Raw genomic sequence first — 21,491 nt, forward strand, 5'->3', positions numbered from 1 at the left:
ACATACTTCAGAAGATCAGGTTTTCAAACTCTGCCAGCATGGTCACAGATTCAAACAGAGGTTTGAACTCCACTCATCTCTCATCCCTGAATTACCAATTCCCTGAGCCAACTAATATGCACAAATGTTGTGTAGTTGACTAAAAAAAAAAAAATGTATTTGAATTCTCATTTCCCCTCAATTAGAATTAATCTACTTGAGTAAGTTAATAAGGTTTCATAAAATGGGATGGTTTGTGTAACTTCTAACGCAATTAAATATTAATAAACTCCTGTGGGAGCAAGATCAGTGGATTACAAAACACCTTCCTGAATTTTATCTTAAAACGTGGCATTTCAAGCAGTTACATGTATCTCTATACTCTCTAAGAAGTTTTATACTGCAGAAGAGTGATGAAACTACACAGAAAAATCTCAACATTTATATAATAAAGAAATGTATGCATATTATGCTCAATTTCAAGAATGGATTCCACCACAGCCATCACATATTTGATACAATACATAATCAATGTGAAATAATATATACAATCCATCTAGATACTGATTAACCTAAATTTCCCCTTCTTTAACCTTATTTGCAGCAAGGCCAAAATGCTATAAAACCAAAAGCTAATCACCTGTATTAAATGACAATATTAAATTACCTGTATCCAGTTTCCTGTATAATTCTGTCTGACCTTTTGTAAAAGAACCTTTCTAGGTGACTGTTTTTTTTTTCTGGTCTCTGGAGTCTAGTGCAAGTTTTCTCTTCCCTTAATTAAAGAACAAGAATCGTAAATCTGAATCTCCATTTCTGGTACTACAACATACAGTTGAAAGTACAGCCTTTTTGAGATAGCGTTAGAAACACTGGTCTAAACAAATGTGAGGTAATTCTTCAATTTCTAGCAGTTTGGTCTAAAAGATAAACAATAGAAAGTCAGCAGAAAGTTTTAAGATTTTTTTAAAAAACATTGATAGGAAATATCTGTGTTTTCAGAAGAAAAAAAAAATGGCATAACTAAAATAAAATATTCACAACTGAAGAATGAAAAATTTCTGGTTATCAGTTTCCCAAAATATTTCAGGGAAGTCTAAATTCCCCTATTCCTCTACCCAAGTACTTCATTCCCTGACCAGTTATTTCAATGACATGTTTACAGAAAAGTTCATTTTCTTTCCAGATTTCATAATATTCATTAAAGGAAGCCCCAGAGTAAAACTTACATTGACATTCTTTGCAGCACTTGCCATCCACATATGCCAGGGCAGAATTAATCGGGCAATCAGAGAGGGGGCATATCAAAGCTTCACACTGCACAGTACCATTCTAGAAGAATAAAAGGTGCTTAACTGGTAGTTATATTTAGCAAGAACAGAGATGTTCTCATACACAAGAACTTAAAATCTACTTTTAAATGCAATGAATTCTCTGACAACACCCAAAAAGCCATTTTAGCATGGTTCTTTTAACAACTATAAGAACAGAAACTATACCTTCAGATTATAATGCATACAACCTTTTAGACATGTATGATGCATTCTTTGAGATGACAATGATCAATTTTTTTAGAGGCAAATCTATTTGGATGTAAAACATTCTGCCAATCAGAAGCAAATTGACATAATAATGTGAAATAACAACCTCACAGAACAATACTCTACCTTCTGATTTTTATATGAGAGACAATACATTTCTAAAAGGTAATAATGCCATAGCTGCAAGAAAAAACTGTGAAAAAAAATATGTAATGCACGTAACAATAAATTCAAAACATTATAGATAGCTATCAGCCAGGTCTGATAGTATGGACTAAACCTTCTTTTCTTCAACCACAAAATCTTAAAAACAAAATTAATATCACTCTAGAAATATAAAGATCAAAGTCATATTAAGCTTAAGTAGAACCATTTAGCAAATTATAGACAGCAGCAAATCAATCTAAGGTGCAGTACAGACAACAGCCTTTCCATCAGTTACTAATGGCCTTTGGATTAGGCATTTAATGAGTCCAAATGGAATTCATGAGTTTTAAATGACTGGACAATAACAAAGATGCAATGATTTGGTGCTTGAAAGGATACTTGCATTCAGTTTTGGAGTTCTGATACCTTTGGGAATCTTCCATTCATTTAAATTCTTTTATTGTTTGTGATATAATAAAGCATGCATATGACCCTGACATTTTACTCTTTATTGCTTTTGGAGATGTAACCAAAGGCAACTAAAGGGAATCAGACTCAAGGGATCTATTAAATCATTTGCTAAGAAAAAGGCTGTGTTTATAGTGATAAAAACAGGTAATTAATTATCCAGAGAAACTGTTTGCAACTCAGTGCAGGGGAATAATGTGATAGCTAAGTGTATTGCATAGCATCTGCCTATACTGGCATGAAATCCAGGAGAGCTACACATGCTACCACTGCTGCAATAATAGGAAAATGCATTTATTAATACTATCGCTTAGATTTAGAACATTATTTTTTTCGCACTTTTTTGCTACTACTTAGCACACATTTATAAACATCCCTTAATATTTTTCCCCAATAAACCCACAATCAGAGGAAACACCAGGGTTCCTGGGTCTCCGCTCAAACTGTAGCCATACCATGCAAGTGCAGTTCTTACAACCATCCGTCCAGGATTCAAACTCTCTGTACGTCATGCCTTTTATTGTGCAGGTCCTTTCACAGTAGCACTGATCCAACTTGTTCATCCTCTGCTCAGCTTGGGACAACTGTATTTACAGTTCACAAAAAGTTTGAAATTTATAAGTGATCACTATGTTAGCATAAACATGATTGAAACTGTCCCCCTTACTGTCAAGCATGCATGAAAAATGATTCAAAGATAATGACTATTGTCAAAAACTAAATGATTAAACCACCAGTCATTCAGAGATGGAAATAAAGAAGCAAGAAACAATGCATTTCATCTTTTGATTATAACATCGGGGGCATCATGACAAAGTGAATAGGTCATGACAGAAAGTGAATAGATGAGTGTGGCTCCTGATCTTTATATGCGTGAAGTGACCCAGAATCTTACTCTACATACATCTGCAGATAGTAGGCTACGCGCAAAAGACCCGGATCTGAGTAAAGAGGTCAGATTTGATGTAAAGCTCAAAACCAACATTAGTAATTGATTCTCCATTTCAACTAACCCGTTTTTATCATTTGTGCATCAAATTAGCCAGGTAACAGCATTCCTGCAGACATCTAAAGACCTGACATTTAAAAACAGAAGACTAGTCTTTGTTCACTGGAAGATGTGAATGTTTTTAGTGTTATCTTCTGTAAAAAAAAAATACATAAATAATATCAAGAAGAAAATACTGCTTAAGGTTCTCCGTTTCCTATTTTGCAAAGATTTTGTCTGAGCACTCCATCAGTTCAGGTTTAGAAAAGTCTTGGACCAATAAATCTTGCTGCAATAAGCAATATAAGCACAGTAACCTATTTCAGACCAGTTTTATTGACTTGTTAGCCTGATAGATAGAGCCTGAATATGTATGAATCTTTTCCTTGTTCAGGGATTCGGATTCTGTTTACTATTACAATATATTATTCTATAAAAATATTAAAAACCAAGAAAGCTCTCTGAACTGTGAATTTGTATGCATAGATAGTAGGCACAGATATACAAATGCAAACATATATAACCATAACATGTATGGATGTTCTGCACACACCCACGTACACATCCACACAGATGCACAAATAATCTAAAGAAAACAGCAATTAAAGCTTTAGAGTCCTCAGTTCTCCCATGCCATGCCTTCTAGTAAGTATTACCTTTGCTGATGTTTTGGCTAAGATGTCTTGCAGTTCCATAATTTTCTGCACAAGTCCATGGAAGTCATTACAAGTTGGGCATGCTAGAATAACAAGATATGTATACTAGTAACAAAACCATTCATTTACAATTGGTTCGATCACGTCAAAGTTGACAACCAATATACTGAAACTCAAGGATTTAAGAAAGCTTGCAGGACAGAAAGTAGGTACAGAGCACACCTTTCATTTTATGGTATAAGAATTAAGAGACTTACTGCGATTAAGATCTGGGCATTGAGAAATAAATCCTTGAGGCATGACAAGTAATTGCACATCTTGCATTATGCCCTATGTGTAAGTGGAGAGAAAAAAATGAAAGGATGTATTATTTTTACCTGTCAAAATTATATTTTCCATTTACCATGTTAAACATTAAAGCCCACACAGAAAAAAGTGCCTGATAAAAACAATATTTATGAATACATAGCTTCTTTTCTGGACCCAATGCAGTGATAGAAGAATAAAGAGAAAGCAAAATAGATAGATGTACATGTACAGGCATAGTGATTCTTTTTTTAAAGACATAATATTAAATGTCAAGATGTAATTATGTGGCAAGAGTTTGGTTGTTTTGAATTCATTGTTATTTTTAGTTAGCCATTGCAGAAAAGCTTGAAAATGACCTTTAAAAATAATTTGAAAAACAGTTGTACTTTTGGTTATTTTGAAACTCTCTTAAATAAAACTCAAATTTTTCACTAAGCTATGACTGTCAAAAAGAAGTGCAGATTAAAGAAACGAGTCAGGAAAAACACATTCATGCAAACCTTTTATGATTTTGATGTGGATCTATTCATGAACATGCAGAGTGCCAAGAATCTACATATCTGTTACACAGCTGCAGAGTAACATGTTGGCAAGGAATTTGGGAGAACGGGAAGCTTAGCATGAAATTCAAATATGCCATCTGGAAAGGCCCCATTTTACCCAGAAGAAATCACATGCTTACAGGCAGAATTTACATGCATCCTTAGTCATTAAGATATAATTAGCAGCCACTTTGCTGCTTTCCAAAAGCAAAGGCCAAATAGCCATCCTATCATATACGCTCCAGATGTCCCTTTCATCTATGATTCCCTCCCTGCATGTCCAAAATTCCTTCTTAGAAGTAAAAGCAGAATAATTTCAACATGCTTCAGCATGTTTATGAAGTGAATGTTTCAAGTCACAAATAATATAATGCAAACTAAATGCAAAAGGCCACATTTCATCTGTGTACACAGGGCATTCACTACAGATGTCACAAAGTCCAAGCAAGAGAATTTTGACCTCAAGTGAATGAATCAGCGTGCTTTAGAAACCTACGTGACCTATGGAGAAGAGCAGGTGTCACTGAAGAGTAACTGAGAAGGTAAGTGTCATGACTACCCTCCTCCCTTAACAACAAAGCTACTATCTATGACAATTGGATGCTCCCCCATCCTGTGCAAAGAGCTGCAGTGATTAGTTAATAGATGAAAAATAGGTGGGTATGCCTGAGACAGGTCTCCACGTCAGGACCTCCCTCAGCAAGTGTTCTGGAATCAGGAGCAAAGACCTCTTTGAAGAGAACACTGAAAAGCTCACAATATTCAGTTCTCCTCCCTTCCTTCCTCAGCGTCATCAAGTTCAAATTCATGTCAACCCAAGTTACAGCATTTTCATGAGAAGGAAGAATTGCAGGGTCCAACCCTTTCAGGTTGTAAAGAGCTTAAAACATATCTTTCACTGAACACATGGGCAAGTATTCAAATCACTTAGCTATTAATCAACAGTAAATCCCCTCCAACTATTTGGGGAGCTTTATTCACCACACATGAGCTGTGCTGTGAGCTGGACTCTGCCACTTGACAGGAATTCGGGTTATTTCTCATCTCCCCAGTGTAACAACCAGGAGCTGTGACACCTCACCTGCCTGGGCTGCCAAATCAGGAGTTCCTGACTGTACATGAGAGGCTATTCACAGGCTCCAAAAGAAGCTGCTGGTTCAAATTAAAGTACTTCTGGATATTAGGTGTCAGAGACTTTACATACCAGAAATTAGATGGCCAGAATTGCGCTCTCAGACCTAAGACCTTAAAATGAAATGGGTACAAATATACCCCAGTGTGAGTATGCCTACAGATACATTGTTTCAGTGGAGCAGTATTAGGTCCAAAATCAGATATAGCCAAAGAAAATTTCAATGAGTGGCTAATAATTTTGGGTACTTTGATCCTTCTGGACAACTCATTTAAGACCCATTCAAAGCAGCCTGATTTTCAGAAACAACTAAACAAGTGGATGTCAGAAAATCAGATGAGTGGAAGTTGTCACACACAGTTATCTAAAAACATAGGCTCTCCAAAACACTAAAAACCACTGAAAGTACTCATCCTCTAGAGTGATGTGTCTTCTGTACAACAATGTCACATTTGCAGATGTAGTTCAACCATTTGTACTTTACTGTGCTGGAGAAATTACTTCACACAGTATATTTTTGGCTAAATCAATGTTCTTTTAACAGCTATCAGTTTCTGTATTTCTGCCAAACTGGTTTGTCTTTGTAACTGAGACAAATTTTTCCATGTAACTTGGTTCATTTTATCATTTTTGAAAAGTAACAAATGAACAAACAAAAAATACAGTCCACTACTGGAGTATTTATTTTTCTACACCAAATGAGCTTCTTCATGGTCACAATGAGTTAGCAAAAAGAATATAATCAAGTCAAGAAGTGAGAAGGTACAAATAAACAAAAGGAATATTTATGTATATATATATTAATAATAAATACATAGAATAAATGAAGTGTGTCTGAGATCAGTTTAGGCAACGTGTTAATATTTTATGATTTTATTCTTGGATTCAACTGTTGCTGATTTTTTTAAACCAGAAATATAATCTTGCTGCTTGTTTAGCAGGTATCTTCTTGTGTTTTGGAAGAAAAAGAAACACATATTGAATAGAAAAATAAAAACAAAGTCATGCTTCAGTTTTCAAACATGAGTGCCCCATCAGATCTCCATATCTTACACTAAACAGAGACATAGTTTAGCATTTAAGTACAGCAAACGGTATTACAACACCCAAAAACTTATTTTAGCACAAAACTACAGAACTTGCTGTGACAACAGTAGTCAGAGTGTTTTATGCTGGGGAAAAAAAAAAAAATTTAGCAGGCCATATTTAACAAAGTGATTAGGTCTGTGACCAACATTATCAATTCCACTTTGCAGCTCAAGTAAAAAGATGCCAACAGGGAGGGAAATGGGACTGCAGTATTCCACAAGGATGCCATCATTTGCTAAAGCAGTTTCCAAGAGGACTAAGGCCAAATGACAGAAAATGTCTGTGACCAATGAATGCTACCTAATGGACACAGAGGAATCAAAATTTACACTCCAGTGGAAACATAGCATTCACTTCTTCAATCTTGCTATACACCAGGTGCTTGATATATACATATATATTAATATGTGTACATATATATATGTATATAGAAAAATGGAGAAAGAGTAAGCAAAAAAACATGATCAAGTATTTTTCCTCTGAGGGAAAAGGCATTCTCTTCATTAATGATTGTCATCGCACTTATTTCTGAACTTAGAGAATATTGTGGTGAAACCTAAATCATAAAGAGATTGGAGTTCCCTAGACCTTAGTGTTCTCTGACAAAAAATACTCATTTAGTTATGAAACAGACAATAACATGAATATTTATTTCCTGGAATTCTGTTTCTCTTGGCCATTTACCTTTCACTGTCTTAAACTGTTTTACAACACACCATGGCACTAAAAATTGTGTTAAGACTGCAGAACCACAGAATGGCTGAGGTCAGGAAGAACGTCTTGAGATAACCTACTCCAACACCCCTGCTCACGCAGGGTCACCTATAGCAGGTTGCCCAGGAACATGTGCAAGCAACTTTTGAATATCTCCATCGTGGACTCACTCTGACCACCTTCATGTTAAAAGTGTTTTCTTATGTTCAGATGGAATTTCAGGTTTTCCAATTTTTGTCCATTGCTTCTTGGCCTGTCATTGGGCACTACTGAGAAATGTCTGGATCCTTCATCTTCATCTCCTCCCTCCAACCATCAGATGTTTGTACACTTTGATGAGGTCCCTCCCTAAGCCTCCTCTTCTCCAGGCTGAACAGTCCCAGCTCTCTCACCCTCTCTTCACAGGAGAGATGCTCCAGTCTCTTCATCATCTTTCTGGCCCTTCGCTGGACTCTCTCCAGTAGCTCCATGTCTCTCTTGTACTGGGAAACCCAGAACTGGGCACAGTATGAATTCATACTGTACAGAAACTTGTTTTTAACCTACTCTAACAAACTGACAAACCTGATGACAATTTGATCAATGCAGTTTTATTTCGGCTGGGTCTTTCCAGCACGTGACCACCCCCAGGTAAAACTCCTTCTCATCTCTGGTCTGCAAGGTACACCTTTTTGTGTACCACTCAAGCCCTCCTAGAGAAGCAGCATGGCAAACATACTATCATATCCCACCTGCATGCCTGTATGTCAGTAAGTCAATTAACCTCAACTGAACTGGATCACAAGTCTCACCTGAAATACTATTCATATCACAGAGTATTTACTCTATTTTATCTGCTTCAAGGAAGAGGAAACTGCATCCATTTTTATCTAAGTTCTCTTTTTTTTCCTTTCAGGGAATGCATACCTTAAAATAACCATGTGCATTATTCCTCTGTCCTAGCCAAAATGTTGTACCCAAAGGTAAGTCCATGAAGGGCTTCTCCACAACTCTTTCATAAATTCTGAAACAGAAAAAAAAAAAATATGTCCCAAGTTGTTATCATTTCATTTACTGAAGCTTGAATGTTCCAGAAGTGACAACTTACAAAACAACATGCTTTACTTACTTATTGCAGTCCACATGTAAAATCAAGTGAGAAGCACTGATTGCTAAGGAAAGCCTGTGCCACTTATCATCTGCCAGGATGTATGGGAATACTTCTGTGTGGGAGCGATGACTGCCTGAGCGATAATGCAACCTGATTTCATTTCGATGACCACTGCTTTCCAGTTCCAGGTACCTGTACCATAAATGCATCATTGCGTCATGAACCATTCTTAGCAGCACAACAACATTTTACATCCCATAACTTCTCATTATCATTCAGAAAGTATTTAAAAGAGGGAGAAAGACAGAGAAGAGATAGATGAAAGGAGACATTGTACGGGTTCGCACTGAATCCTCCTTCTCAATAATACATAATAGCAGGTTCCATCTTTCATGTAAGTAGAAAGATGCCAAGCTAAATATTTTTTCTTCTAGCAATGCTACTTTACATAGCATGACCTGATTGGAAGTATAATTATCCTATTCTGAGTAACTGCATTATATCCTGAAAGCACGGTAAGGATACCCTGAAGACATGAATACACAAAAAACACCACCAAGTTCTGTGATAGGACATTATTAGCCATTACCAACCAGAGAAGTAAGCAAGAACTGAGACAGGACACTGCTTTGTTTGCTTTTGGATACATTGTTAACATCTCTTCATTCTTCATAATGTAATTTCTCAAAAGAAATTTAGAGACAAGAAGTGCTAACTCTTAAAAATTGATATGTGCACATTGTTAAATATGTATGTATTTTTATTATGTATGTATGTATATATATGTAAGTATATGTATGCACAGAGTAAAAAAAAACAGCATTGCGTTTCCCCAAATTGTCTCATATGCCAGATTTGCAGATTGTGAACACTTGCTTTGCTGCTGGGACTGCTGCAGATCTATTTAAAGAGCACTACATAAGCAAACTCGCTAAGTAGTCAGGCCTATTTCTTATATATTGGACCTCTTCTGGGAAGAAGTTTGACAAATCATTTCTCTTCTAAGTACTAACTTTCTCATTTTACAGTCCTCCCCTAACATACTTTTAAAACAAGAGGAAAAAAGAAAAACAGAAATGAAGATTATCTAATATGTATATGCAACCAATAGCTAAAGAGTAACAAAAATAACCATACGTAGTAAGATTCAAAAAAACGAGGAGAATGGGCAATTAATTTTTGCATATTTTTGCTGCTACATCTGCAGACAGCATGGCAATGGTTTGTTAATCTGTGTGTGCATATGGATTACAGTGTAGTTTCTTTTAACTGGCCATCCATGTAAAAGAACAGACAAGATGATTTTAGTTCTCAAAAGAGGATATGAGGAGACCAAACCAAAACCATCTTGTATAATCATCATCCCTAGCAGGAGGTTGGGCTCACTGCACATCTCTCCTTCCTTCAGGATGTTTCCCAGTGAAATATGCCTAGCAACAGCACAAAAACAATTATTCTTTCGCAAAACTGGCAAAGGGCAATTTTAACTTCTCCCCCAATATTAGCATAGCACTTAACTAAAGTCAGCAGCAAATTTTATAATCTGCAAACATTTACCCCCTCATGCCCCCCCCCAAAACTTTCGTATTTACAAGAAGTATAAACTAATTGAAAGTCTGGATGGAAAAAAAAAAATTGGGAAACAGTGGCAGGGCATCAGTCAACTTTACAACCTCCTTCCTGACTCAAGCTTCAAGGATAACAATAAGGTCAATCTCAACCTAACAAAGAAGGGGAACATTATGGAACTGGACTCCTCCAAACAATTTTAAATGTCTCCACCCAGTTGGAGATAATAATTTGGAAACAAAAAAGGCATGAACATGTTGAAACGTTATCTCCTGGTACAGCCAACAGCTAACTCCTACTCTCTTCTGAGTCAGTGGCTGAGTGATCCCAACACACAGAGATGCAGGCAGGAAGGAAACAAAGCAGAGATACACTCAGTACAAAAGGTATAAAATGAACATTTGTGTTGCCCCTTACAGAGGCAAGATGATGAGATCCCTGAGAAGGAAACACGAATTTCCCAATAAAACAGACAATTGCTGTAAAATTTCAGGAACTGAGAAAGAATTGCTGAGAGATGATGTTGACCTCCTATGCTACTGCAACAGCAAGGAAAACTTCCTGTACAAAGCTGTGCAAAAATTCTGTGATCAACTCACTGTTTTGAGATCCACAGGCAATCTCTTTTGTTCTTCCATTTGGTAAACTGTAACAAATACCTCTACCTTATGAAGGCTTGATGATTGTTAGATAAAATGTGCATCAAAATGAAAAAGAAAATAATAGCCATTAGGAGAATTATAATTTATGGTTACTAATAATCTGTAGAAGCAGCAGGAAAACACAATTAGAAAAGCAAATGCAATGACAGCCGAAACAATATTCCCTTCAGCTTGAACTAACACCATGACACAGAAACACAGGGAACTGAATGTTAATCATTTTCACTTCACTATTTTATTTATTTATTTATTTTGCAAAATATTGTGCTTGATATTCCACTTTTCTGTATTTGTTTAACTGCTGGGTCTTAAACAGATCTGGCTCTGTTTAGCAGACTTCACAAGTTAGAACGCAGCCTTGTTTCCTAAAGGACTTACTCCCCAAGGAAACAATAACTGCATTATACTGCAGGCTTTTCCTAAGAACCTCATTACGGAAAAGATTTAGGGGAACCCCATCAGCTGAATCACTGGTTCCTTGCCTACACCAGCCCAGCCCAGCCCACTTATCTCAGGGAGAGCATCAGCCAAAAACTTCACCATACTAATGTTGCTTCTGCTTCTCCCAACAGCTCCAAGGTGTCCTTCCACGTTGGGAAAGGCAAACAGCTCTCCGAGTGAAAAAATAAACCACAGTGATAAACACTGTACAGCAGGAGAACATGCTTCTCCCTTCACTAATGCCCACGATCTCTGTGGTTGTTTAATCAATACCAGCCTATTTGATGTTAACCCCCCCCAAAACCACACACACTTCAGGTCAAATGGATTTAATTTAGCAGGGGGATGATACGTGCTTAGGGTTACTATGTTTGACATACAAATAAGAAAATGGTAACCCGAAAAAGGTTGTTACAACTCTGCACATCGCTCTGTGCATGCACAATCATTTCAAAGGCACCAGCCAGGAACAGAGTAGGACCAGCCAGTCTGCGTGGAAACCTGCCAGACAGCAATCCCTTATGTACTGACTAAGGTTGAGCTTATTTTCATAAGAGGAAGAAATTTATCTCAAATACCCCAGAGAAAGCTGAGAAAGAAAACAGTGATGCTTTCTTGGCTGCCCTGCACTGATCTATCGTAACTGCTGTGTGCAGATCCCAACACCACAGCTCGTGAGCAGATCTTCTTGAGCACAGAGACGCCCCAGACCACCCCGGTGAAGGGCACGGGGTCTGCACGAGCCTGTGTGGGCTGTAGTCTGTGGCCCAGCAGCACCGGGGCAAACTGAGGAAGTACAAGTCAGGCTGTGCAGCCAAAACCTGGAGATTTAGGAGGTGAAACAACGGGGTGTACGGGATACGTAGTAGCTGTCCTCGAGAAGAGGGAGGAATGGCCCTTCCAGCTGATGGGCAATGTTGGTAGCTCCAGGTCTTTGATGGCTCACTCCCTCATTTGGCATCCTGGCTCACACAGCACACGCACACTGCAGCTGCCCACTCTTACTCCAGGCAACTAATAAAAATCAACTTCGGTTCAGAGCATTGTAGACAAATATCTTGGAAGCTAAAGGCTATCATGTCTGTTGTTTACGAATTTATTACAGGTATTAGGGGGTATTTTGTTGTGGTTTTTTTTTTTTTTGTTTCTTGTGGGTTTTTTTTGGTTTGTTTTTATTTTACAACTTTTAATATTCACAGTTACAGGTGTAGTGTTAAAAATTTTTCATGGCTTTTTGATTTACACTAAGAAGAAAAGGAAAACTAATAAAATTAAAGAGGAATATGTACATAAAATAAAATAAAATAAAATAAAAAAATAAATAAAATACTTATTTCCAAAATTATGAAAATCATTATTTTAAGATCTTTGATACAAATGTTCTGGCTTGTCAGTTATGTATAATTACACAAACAAAAAAAAAGATCCTACTCAGTAGATCCAATAAACTGCAAACTATGCTTACAACAGCACTAAGTAATTCTGCTGGGTGTAGATTATGAAGCTGTAAAAGTAATCCGTACTAAACAGCCACCACATTCAGCAACGCATTATTTGTTATTTTCCATGGTGTGGTAAATGGGCATTTAGGAGCATGCAACACATTTTTCTAGTTGGAAGTTAATACTTCCAAGTGCTCTGAAATATTAACTAGGAGTTTTTACTGCTTGATGCATCCCTTAGAACAATATCGCACCAAAATATCCTCAGATGAACTGTAAATACCAAGTGGCGCCCACGCTAGAGCTGTAAAACATACTCCCCATCTCTCACTTATATCACTGTTTGGCCTTACTGACTTTGCCCTTCTCCCTATCTAGAGCTCTACCTAGTCACAAGGCAAAACTGGCAGTTTAGCCAAAGAACAATAAGTAAAAAACTGGTCTTCACTTTTCTGGATAATTTTGCAGCACTTAATGCAAGTGCACAGCAAGCAGGAAAGACACCAATGTAGTTTCTGTACCTTTCATTCGCTGAATACATTTTGACAGCTGGACAAGAATTTTCTGTTATCAGATATTTTTATTCAAAAATTTTGATCCATTAAAACCAAATATTTTGTTACAAATGTTTTAGCAGAAAGGCTTGTGGGGTCCAGGTTTAAATCCTTGTTACAAGAGAGAGCTAGTCTCAGGCTCTCTGGAAAAATTCCTGAAATGCTCTACAATGCCACAATTATTACACATTTGAAAGCAGAGATCCCACGTGAAGACAGGCCCAAACCAGAAGAGGTTACTTCCCATATCCAAATGGAGCACACAAACAGCTGGACATTAAAACCAGTCTCCCAGTTTGACCTGGTAAGGCTATTTCATTCTATTCATCAGCCAAAAAGAATAAGTCAGGTACAACAACCTAACCTTAGTAAATTGATCTCAAGCCCTACACCTATACTAATAAATAGAGCCAGCAAAGCCTGAAGACTTGGCCCTGAAGACAAATATTAACAGTGGTGTTCTAACACAACATGCATCCAGATGGGCACTCTCCTATTTTTTGCTTGAAATAGTGTTTTTTTTTTCTATTTTGTCATTTGGAAATAGTCCCTGGCCAATACTATTCCACAAACCATGGCACTGTCTCTAAAGGTGGTAACTGCAGAAGACAAAAGCATGCCAAGTAGGATACCAACAGTTACACAGAATGGACAACATCAGGCCAGTGTTCCAGCAGCCAGTGCTGGGTGCTGCACTAGGGTCATAACAGCCCCATGCCCTGGGGGCATAGGTCCTGGGTACTACATTGCTGTGCTGGACAGCTATTGGGAACAGCTGGGTAGCAGGGAGAGGCATTCCTCAAATGTAGGGGAGACCGAGCCCCATGCTGGGATGTGCATTGAGGAACACCCTCAACATTGAGAGGTTACATGTGAAAACAGCCAGGAGACCAAAGACTGGAAGGTCAGAGACAGCATTCATGCACTCTCATCTGCACAAACACTCCTGGCTACTGACAGCTCTTCTCTGGACAGAAAGAAGTCACAGCACAAGGTAGCAGCTAGAAGAGTGAGTTTCAGTGTCATGATGTGGAGGAGGAGAAGGCTGGGAAATAAATGCAGGTGAGGCTGCTCAAGCCCTTTTCACCCCTGCTGCCTCAGTGCCTGCACCTACCTAAATACATGTCAATGAGATCTTGTTTCTATCAGCACACTGCAGCCGCTTACCCGACTTCAGTGGGGCTACTGTGATACGGAAGCCTTTGCTGGCTTTGAAGGTAAGAACTTGTCTCTCATCTGAGAAGTATTTCTGCCCACTCCCAAACGTCAAACTCGCTATGCCCCTAAAGAAGGGAGGAAAAATCTTGCCTTCACCACTTAAAAGGTCTGCATAGCTTCTGCTCAGATTAGTGCTATGATCCAAGAAGTCGTCACAGGGGCAAAATATCACGGACACTCTAATGCTGATGACAAGCCAAGGCTCCTCAGGAGGGTCCCTGCAGCACTTGCAGAACTAAGCAGAAGCTAGAAGCAGGGGCTTGAGGTCACACCGAGCTCCCCAAAGGACTGAGAGGAGCTATTCTACCACAAACTGCTGGCTTGGCATTGCAAAAATTAAGAGCTGGTGTTACAGCACGTTGTCTGTACTGTCACAGTTTGAGCTGCGAATATGAATCAAAGCAAATGTCAAAATAGGAACTACTTTTTTAAACAGAATTCTTGGCTTTGAGTAATTGCTCTCATTCCTCCCATCTACCTCGATTATCCCACTTACCAATATATTACTTCCCATTCTGTTCTCACTATCACAGCCTCTTTAACGTTAACCTTGCCTTTCTGAAGCTCCCTTTCCTACCAGAAACCAAGGAGGGAAGAAACTTTCTCAGATCAAAATGGAACAAACCATCCCTGTCACTCCCTTTCTCCATGGACAGTGAGAAGACCGCAAAAACAATAAACAACTTTCCGATACATATTAATAAAAGAAAAAGCCAGTTTCAGCCTAACTCCTCCCCTTTCCTACGCTGACAGAATACAGATTTCTTTGTTATTTATTTGTTAATAGAAACTCTTTCAAACAACAGCAGAAGTATGATGATACCTGTCAAAACTCACATTTCAACTGTTTCAGTGGTGTTTTCAGTGTCATAGCCAGAGACATATCTTTTGTATCTTATTCAAGTAGATCTGTCACTAATCTGAATTCAAACTACAGGATCCGGGCTCATATGAGCATTTTGTAACAAGTTCTCACCAAATCAAACTGGATTTGTTGGCACTGTAACGATTTACATCAGCAGACAGGCTGACCTCACTTGATGTGATAAAAGTTACAGGAAGGTGTGTTTTAAGGTGGGTGCATTCACTACTTAGAAGAATTCACAACCTAATCACTACTTTTTCCTTATTATTTTTTTTTTTGACAGAAAGTATAAGCTGTACTGAAGAAAAAAAAAGAAAAAAGAAAAAAAAACAGATAATAGTGACAAGGCATCAATCAAATCAGTAACATCCCTTGAAACCAACACTTAAAGAAACAGGCCTTTCCCAATTTTGTACAGAAATTAAAACTCAGTATAACACAAAACAACTGCTTTACAGATACTTCCATCCAGCCATCCACTCAAGGATAGAAGTTAATCTCCCAAACAAAAAGAAACATGGAATCTACCTCTTTGGGGTAGAGAAAAGAGTCTGGCCAAACTCTCACTAGCTACATAAGGAATCGCTTACCTCTCAGAATCTTCTTGAGCACTATAATATAGAATGAACAAAAGAAATACCTTCTTCTGACACCTTTGATGAAACATGAAAACTTCATCAAAAGAAAAGAAGACTGACACTAGAGAAGTTTTACATCACTAGAAGAAGTCAATTCAAAAGATATTGATTGTTATTAACAGATTTGAAAGGGTTTGTAATTATTATCAGAATAGTAAGAAACAGCAACTAAGATTTACAACCAAAAAAAATAAAAAAAAAAGAATATTACAACCTTTCATGCTTCCAGCAAAAACTAGTATGTCAGCACAGAGTTTAAAAAGCAGAAATAAAATAGTACTTCTTTTGGTGCAAGAAATAGCCACACACAGCTTTAATGTTTGAAACTGAATTTCATGTTACCTAATGTCTTACTTAATGTCTACTCTGCAAGTTATTGATGGGGAAGGACAAAGCACCCCTAAACAAAACCTATGTAACTCTACAGTACTGGTTTAAGTGGTAAACATCGAAAGTTTTACTCAGTGTAATGTGTTTACAGCAAATTTTCTGATGTCAGAAAGAAGAGACTTAATACTGCGATCCAGAAATACAGACACTCGTACATCAAAAGCAGGGAACATACAGTTCCACTATTCTAGTAAAATGGTCAAATGATGCAGCAAAATTCATGTGTCAGGAGTTCACCTCTGGCAACCTACCTCCTTGTAAATCCATAACAGAGAGAAATTGTCACAGATAATTTTCTCCTAGGTACTGAAAGAGGTCTAACACTACTGTACAGTGCAGCACATTTGATGGCAGATAATCACAAGACACCAATAGCTGTGAAAATAAATGCTATATAAGGCAGAAATTGAATAAAATAGTAGAGAAATACAATTAAGTTTAGGAAATGCCTGTCCACAATATTCTACTGATTTTGGTGCTTTGTTTCAGGTTACAAAAACATTAACTGAAGGAAATAATGATTAAAGTCCAATCCAATGATTGAATCCTTTAGGGGCCCTAATATGCAGTACCTCAAGAGATTTGGATAAAACATCAGTTGTGTAAAGGCATCTAACCATGAAGGGAGGAAAAAGCTCCACTGTTGCCAATTAAATGAAAATATACGATGGAATAGGGAGGTCTAACATATATTAAAGCCCTGTCACAGATTAAAGTTATCTCTCTGCTGATTCTTTCATCAAGAAGAAGCTGAGGTGAATTCAGAAGCAAAGTGAGGAGGCTAATAGAGCTTAAAGGGAAGGCTGAGAGCAAGCACACAGCAATCAGTGTTTAACAGAACTTACACTCAGACTTCAGACATCACTTCATTAACAGCATTCAAAATATTTACCCTGTTATTGTTAAGTACAATCCATTTAGGCAGGGCACTCTATGTATTCAAGGTGATCTTCTCAAGTCAAGTGAACATTCAAGCTTTCTGTCTTTCAGATATATGCCATACACAAACGTGCCCAGAAATATGTCTTTAGCTGCTTGAAACTCATCTGAACAACCACAGATGTGCAATTTGGTATATTGGGTTTACATGGCAAGATTTTGGGAGCGGGGGGCTGCAGGGTTGGCCTCTGTGAGAAGAATCCAGCAGCTGCCCCATGTTAGATAAGGGCCAGTTTCAGCCAGCTCCAAAGTGACCCGCCGCTGGCCAGAGCCGAACCCATAAGCGATGTTGTTTGTGCATCTGTGAGAGCAGATTTAAGAAAGGGAGAAAACAAAAACTGCTGCACAACAGCAGCTGGGAGAGAAAGGGGTGAGAACCAGCCCTGCAGCCCCCAAGGTCAGTGCAGCAGGAGGTGCTCCAGGCACGAAGCAGAAGTTTCCCTGTGGCCTGTGGAGAGGTCCCTGGTGGAGCAGGCTGTCCCCCTGCAGCCCATGGGTCCCACGGCGGAGCGGATCACCATGCTGCAGCCCTTGGAGGAGCCCTTTTCATCATATTTTCTCCCCCTTTCCCTTTGAGTGAGAGAATGGTTATGGTGGATCTCAGCTGCCCAGCTGGGTAAAACCACCACATTTGGATTCACTAACACCATACAAATTCTCTTGAAACTATCATTTCTGAGCTGCACCCAAAAAATACCACCAACAGAACTCTTCACTTGCTGTGAACAGTGGGAGAAAAAAAAAAAAAAAAAGCTATTTCTGAAGAAGAATGTGAGGAAATTAAAAATGAATAGTTAAGATAAAATTTCAGATTCTTTCACTCTGAGACCAGTTTAGAAAGATTTGAATGCATTAAATATTAGAGAGAGCATAATGATAACAAAAGGAGAAAGACAGCTTTGATATTCAACTAGGAAAAGAAAAAAAAAAAGGCCACTTAATGGAGTAGAACAAGATGACTGTATCTGTAGAAAATCCTTTAGAGAACTACTTTTTCTGGTGACAGCAACAGTCTGGCCTCAACCAAACACCCAAGCCTCAGATTTATATAGAGAAATTCTGCATCTATCTGATACCCCAGGGGCAGCATTCACCACATGAAGTTAGAGGGAAAGCTTCAGGAGGGTGATCCTATCCACTTCTTGAGACTCAAAGCCTTAAGTAGCTGCGTGACCGTAATTCAGTGGAAGCACTCATTTTTTATGTTCTTCAAAAGGGAACCAGCAAAAAGCAACCAAAACACCCAGAAAGCTAGGCAATACAGACTGAATCAGGTAAACTATCTCAGGCATGTTACTTTAAAGAAAATTATGGAATCTAAAAAGTAACTTTAATTTGCAACTGTAATTTGTCCTCAATTACTGTAAATTACCATATGTGCACTGAAGCGCCTAGGCCCATGCAAACAGACGATGAGTTTTTACTCTATTTTCAAAAGCATGTAAAATATTTCCCAAGCCACTGAACATTAAATGAACATACTTTTTTTCCAAGTTTCAAGCAAATATTTTGATTTTCTTTTACCCTAGAAATTAGAACTATTAGGTGTTACGAAACCTGTGCAAAATAAAACGTAAGAAGACCTACTTGTGTGATAACTGATTATATCCACCAGTTATTGTTGCCTCCAACCTTTCTCACCACCATTCCCTCGTGGCAGAAAAGCAAGAGCTAGCACTGACTCTTGTAAATTAAGAATATAGCCAGATATGACTGTCCCAAAACGCAGCAGTTCAATATCAGTAAAACTTTTTTTGACTTTAGAGGAACTACACAAGGCTAAAGCTGGTGCAATGGCGTGGAGCAGCAGTTTTGTGTTGCTACTTCTCCTTGCAACTACAGTGACTCTTGTGACAGAAAGAGCTCAGAAGAACTTGTCTAAAAATTAAAGGATTGTTACAGACAAGTCCCTGGTCAGATATGGGCAATATGCGAGATGGAAATCTGGCACTGAAGAAGCAGTTAGCTAATGTAAAGCATATAAGTGGTTTCTTTCAACTCTTACATTCTCCTATCTTCATTGTCATTCATCATAAAATAAAATGAAAGCCATAAGAGATACTTCAGGAGACTCAGAGATGCTAGCCTAATTCCAGTATTATTGACACCAAACTAAGCCAACCCCCAGGTCAGTACAATTAAATGAAGCAAACACTATTATGACACACAGACAATACATATTCTGTACATCCTATAGATGTAGGATACAGACCAGATTGGAAAGTGTTTATTAAAAGCTTAAGGGCACATCTGATTTAATAGCCACAAGTTCTTTCTGGTCATACTCTCGTTGAGACTAATATTACATCTGCTGGATGCAAAGGTTTTCCCTGATTGCAATAGGGTCAGATTAGGCCTAGCATTTTTTAAAAGAAATTCAAGTTTCTTTTTCACTAGATTACCTAATATTCTCCCAAAGAAAGTGATGAAATATTCACATATAGATTTTTTATTTATCTACTTCACACAAAGTTGACCTGATGAGTGATTCTACTGGCCTAAATAATCTAAAAGGCTTTTATCCAAAGGCTTGCAAGGAGACCCCAAAAACAAACATAAAGCATACATCCCTGTAGACATTCTGTATACAAGCACTAAGTATCACTTAAGATGCAACAAGATAGAGAAGGCACACTGGCTACAGTGGTGACAAGAGATTTTTTTTCAGCAAGACATGAACTAATATCATCACTTTTCATGATGATGTAACAACATTAGAATCAGGGTACTAAACGTTTGCATGGTTAAGAGCAAAAGGGCCTCAAAAATGCCCAGCAATGCATATGCAGTTAAAATATCTACACACATAGTGCAAACCTTATTTCAGCCAGAAACCTTGAAAAATGCAAACTTTTTGCCCTTCATTGCACTTAGACATTTGAAGTCCTGAGATGCAAATAAACAGAAGGAGAAGACAGAAATGTAACAACAAAACCGGAAAGTATTGAAGGTTTGAGAGAAATTTCATGAAAAAGTTTGTTGTCAATATATCATAAAAAGATCTAATCACCCATCCCAAAAATATGTATATTTATATAAAATATAAATAAAATAATATATAAAATATATAAAATATAAAATTTTTATAAAATAAAAATTATAAATAATAATACGTATTATTATTATAATAGATACAGTATAAAATAATTAGATTTCCAGAGTCCTGCTTGTTAGCCTTTTATAACCATATTTTATATGGGTATAAGTAGATGACATGTTTGAACAAGATGCAAATCACATAAGAAGCATTATATTTTGTGGCCATATGACCTACATGTCAGCACAGCTTTAACCTTTTCTTTGCTATGGATGGATAGAAGCAATTTAATGTGTTCTTATTCCCATAAGAGCAGTGGTGGGTCTATTTGTCCACTCTTACTCACTTAAAGGACTAATTTTCCCAAACAATACCTCAAATTCTTCTTCAACCCCTTGATAAAAGTTCATCACACATTTTTTTGTACCTAACTATCACTTTGTGTTATCAATCTTTGTGTTCGTGAAGTAGCACAGTTTTCTCCCAATTGGCCACCCTCCAAGTGAACGTCAAGTTTGGCTCAGTTATACACTACACATTTTTTCAATCTTCTCTTTCTTCATGCCATTCCTGAGGGCAGGAAAGGTTTTATATCAATCATTGCTTCCTTTCCGACAGGTCATAGTTATTCTCTTTCCCAAACTCTGAGAGTTTCACTTCTCTTTGCTCACCTCTGCAGCTCCTTTAGCAGGAGCAGGGCAGCTTGCCTGCAGTCACTGAGGACTGGCCTTTGTCTGTCCCAGAACACAGACCAAAAAGCACTCATCCAGTACACGGTGAACTGAAATCTTCCCTTGTTGCACTTGAGATCTGGTTTAACACCAGAAGCAATTTCTTACTAGTCCTGGAGCACACTACGGAAGAAGGATGGCAGAAGAGAAGTCCCCTTTTGTTGATATCATAGAAAGAAATCTGAGTGATGTAACACGTGCACTGTCTTTTATCCCTGTCCAGGCACACAGAGCCATCAGTCACCAGTTTGGGGCCCATAAACTACAACAAATAAAAGGCAAGAATTTTCCTCGCAGCAGCATGCATTTTCTGGGTGGCAATCTGAGTCCATAACTTATCAACAACACCG

At 37.9% G+C, this 21,491-nt stretch overlaps 1 protein-coding gene across 1 annotated transcript in view; it reads right to left on the reverse strand.

Moving 5' to 3' along the window:
• Nucleotides 1–21,491, reverse strand: part of NELL2 (neural EGFL like 2) — a 147,042-nt gene that overhangs the window by 100,960 nt on the left and 24,591 nt on the right. The window contains exons 4-9 of the mRNA XM_080576681.1: nucleotides 8,674–8,847; nucleotides 8,472–8,568; nucleotides 4,037–4,109; nucleotides 3,780–3,862; nucleotides 2,591–2,719; nucleotides 1,209–1,311 (exon numbers count right to left, since the gene is read on the reverse strand). Coding sequence (XP_080432807.1) covers nucleotides 1,209–1,311; nucleotides 2,591–2,719; nucleotides 3,780–3,862; nucleotides 4,037–4,109; nucleotides 8,472–8,568; nucleotides 8,674–8,847 — 659 coding nt within the window. The remainder of the gene's footprint in view (nucleotides 1–1,208; nucleotides 1,312–2,590; nucleotides 2,720–3,779; nucleotides 3,863–4,036; nucleotides 4,110–8,471; nucleotides 8,569–8,673; nucleotides 8,848–21,491) is intronic.

This window comes from Anser brachyrhynchus, assembly GCF_964034855.1.
Source record: "Anser brachyrhynchus genome assembly, chromosome: 1".
Lineage (NCBI taxonomy): Eukaryota > Metazoa > Chordata > Aves > Anseriformes > Anatidae > Anser > Anser brachyrhynchus.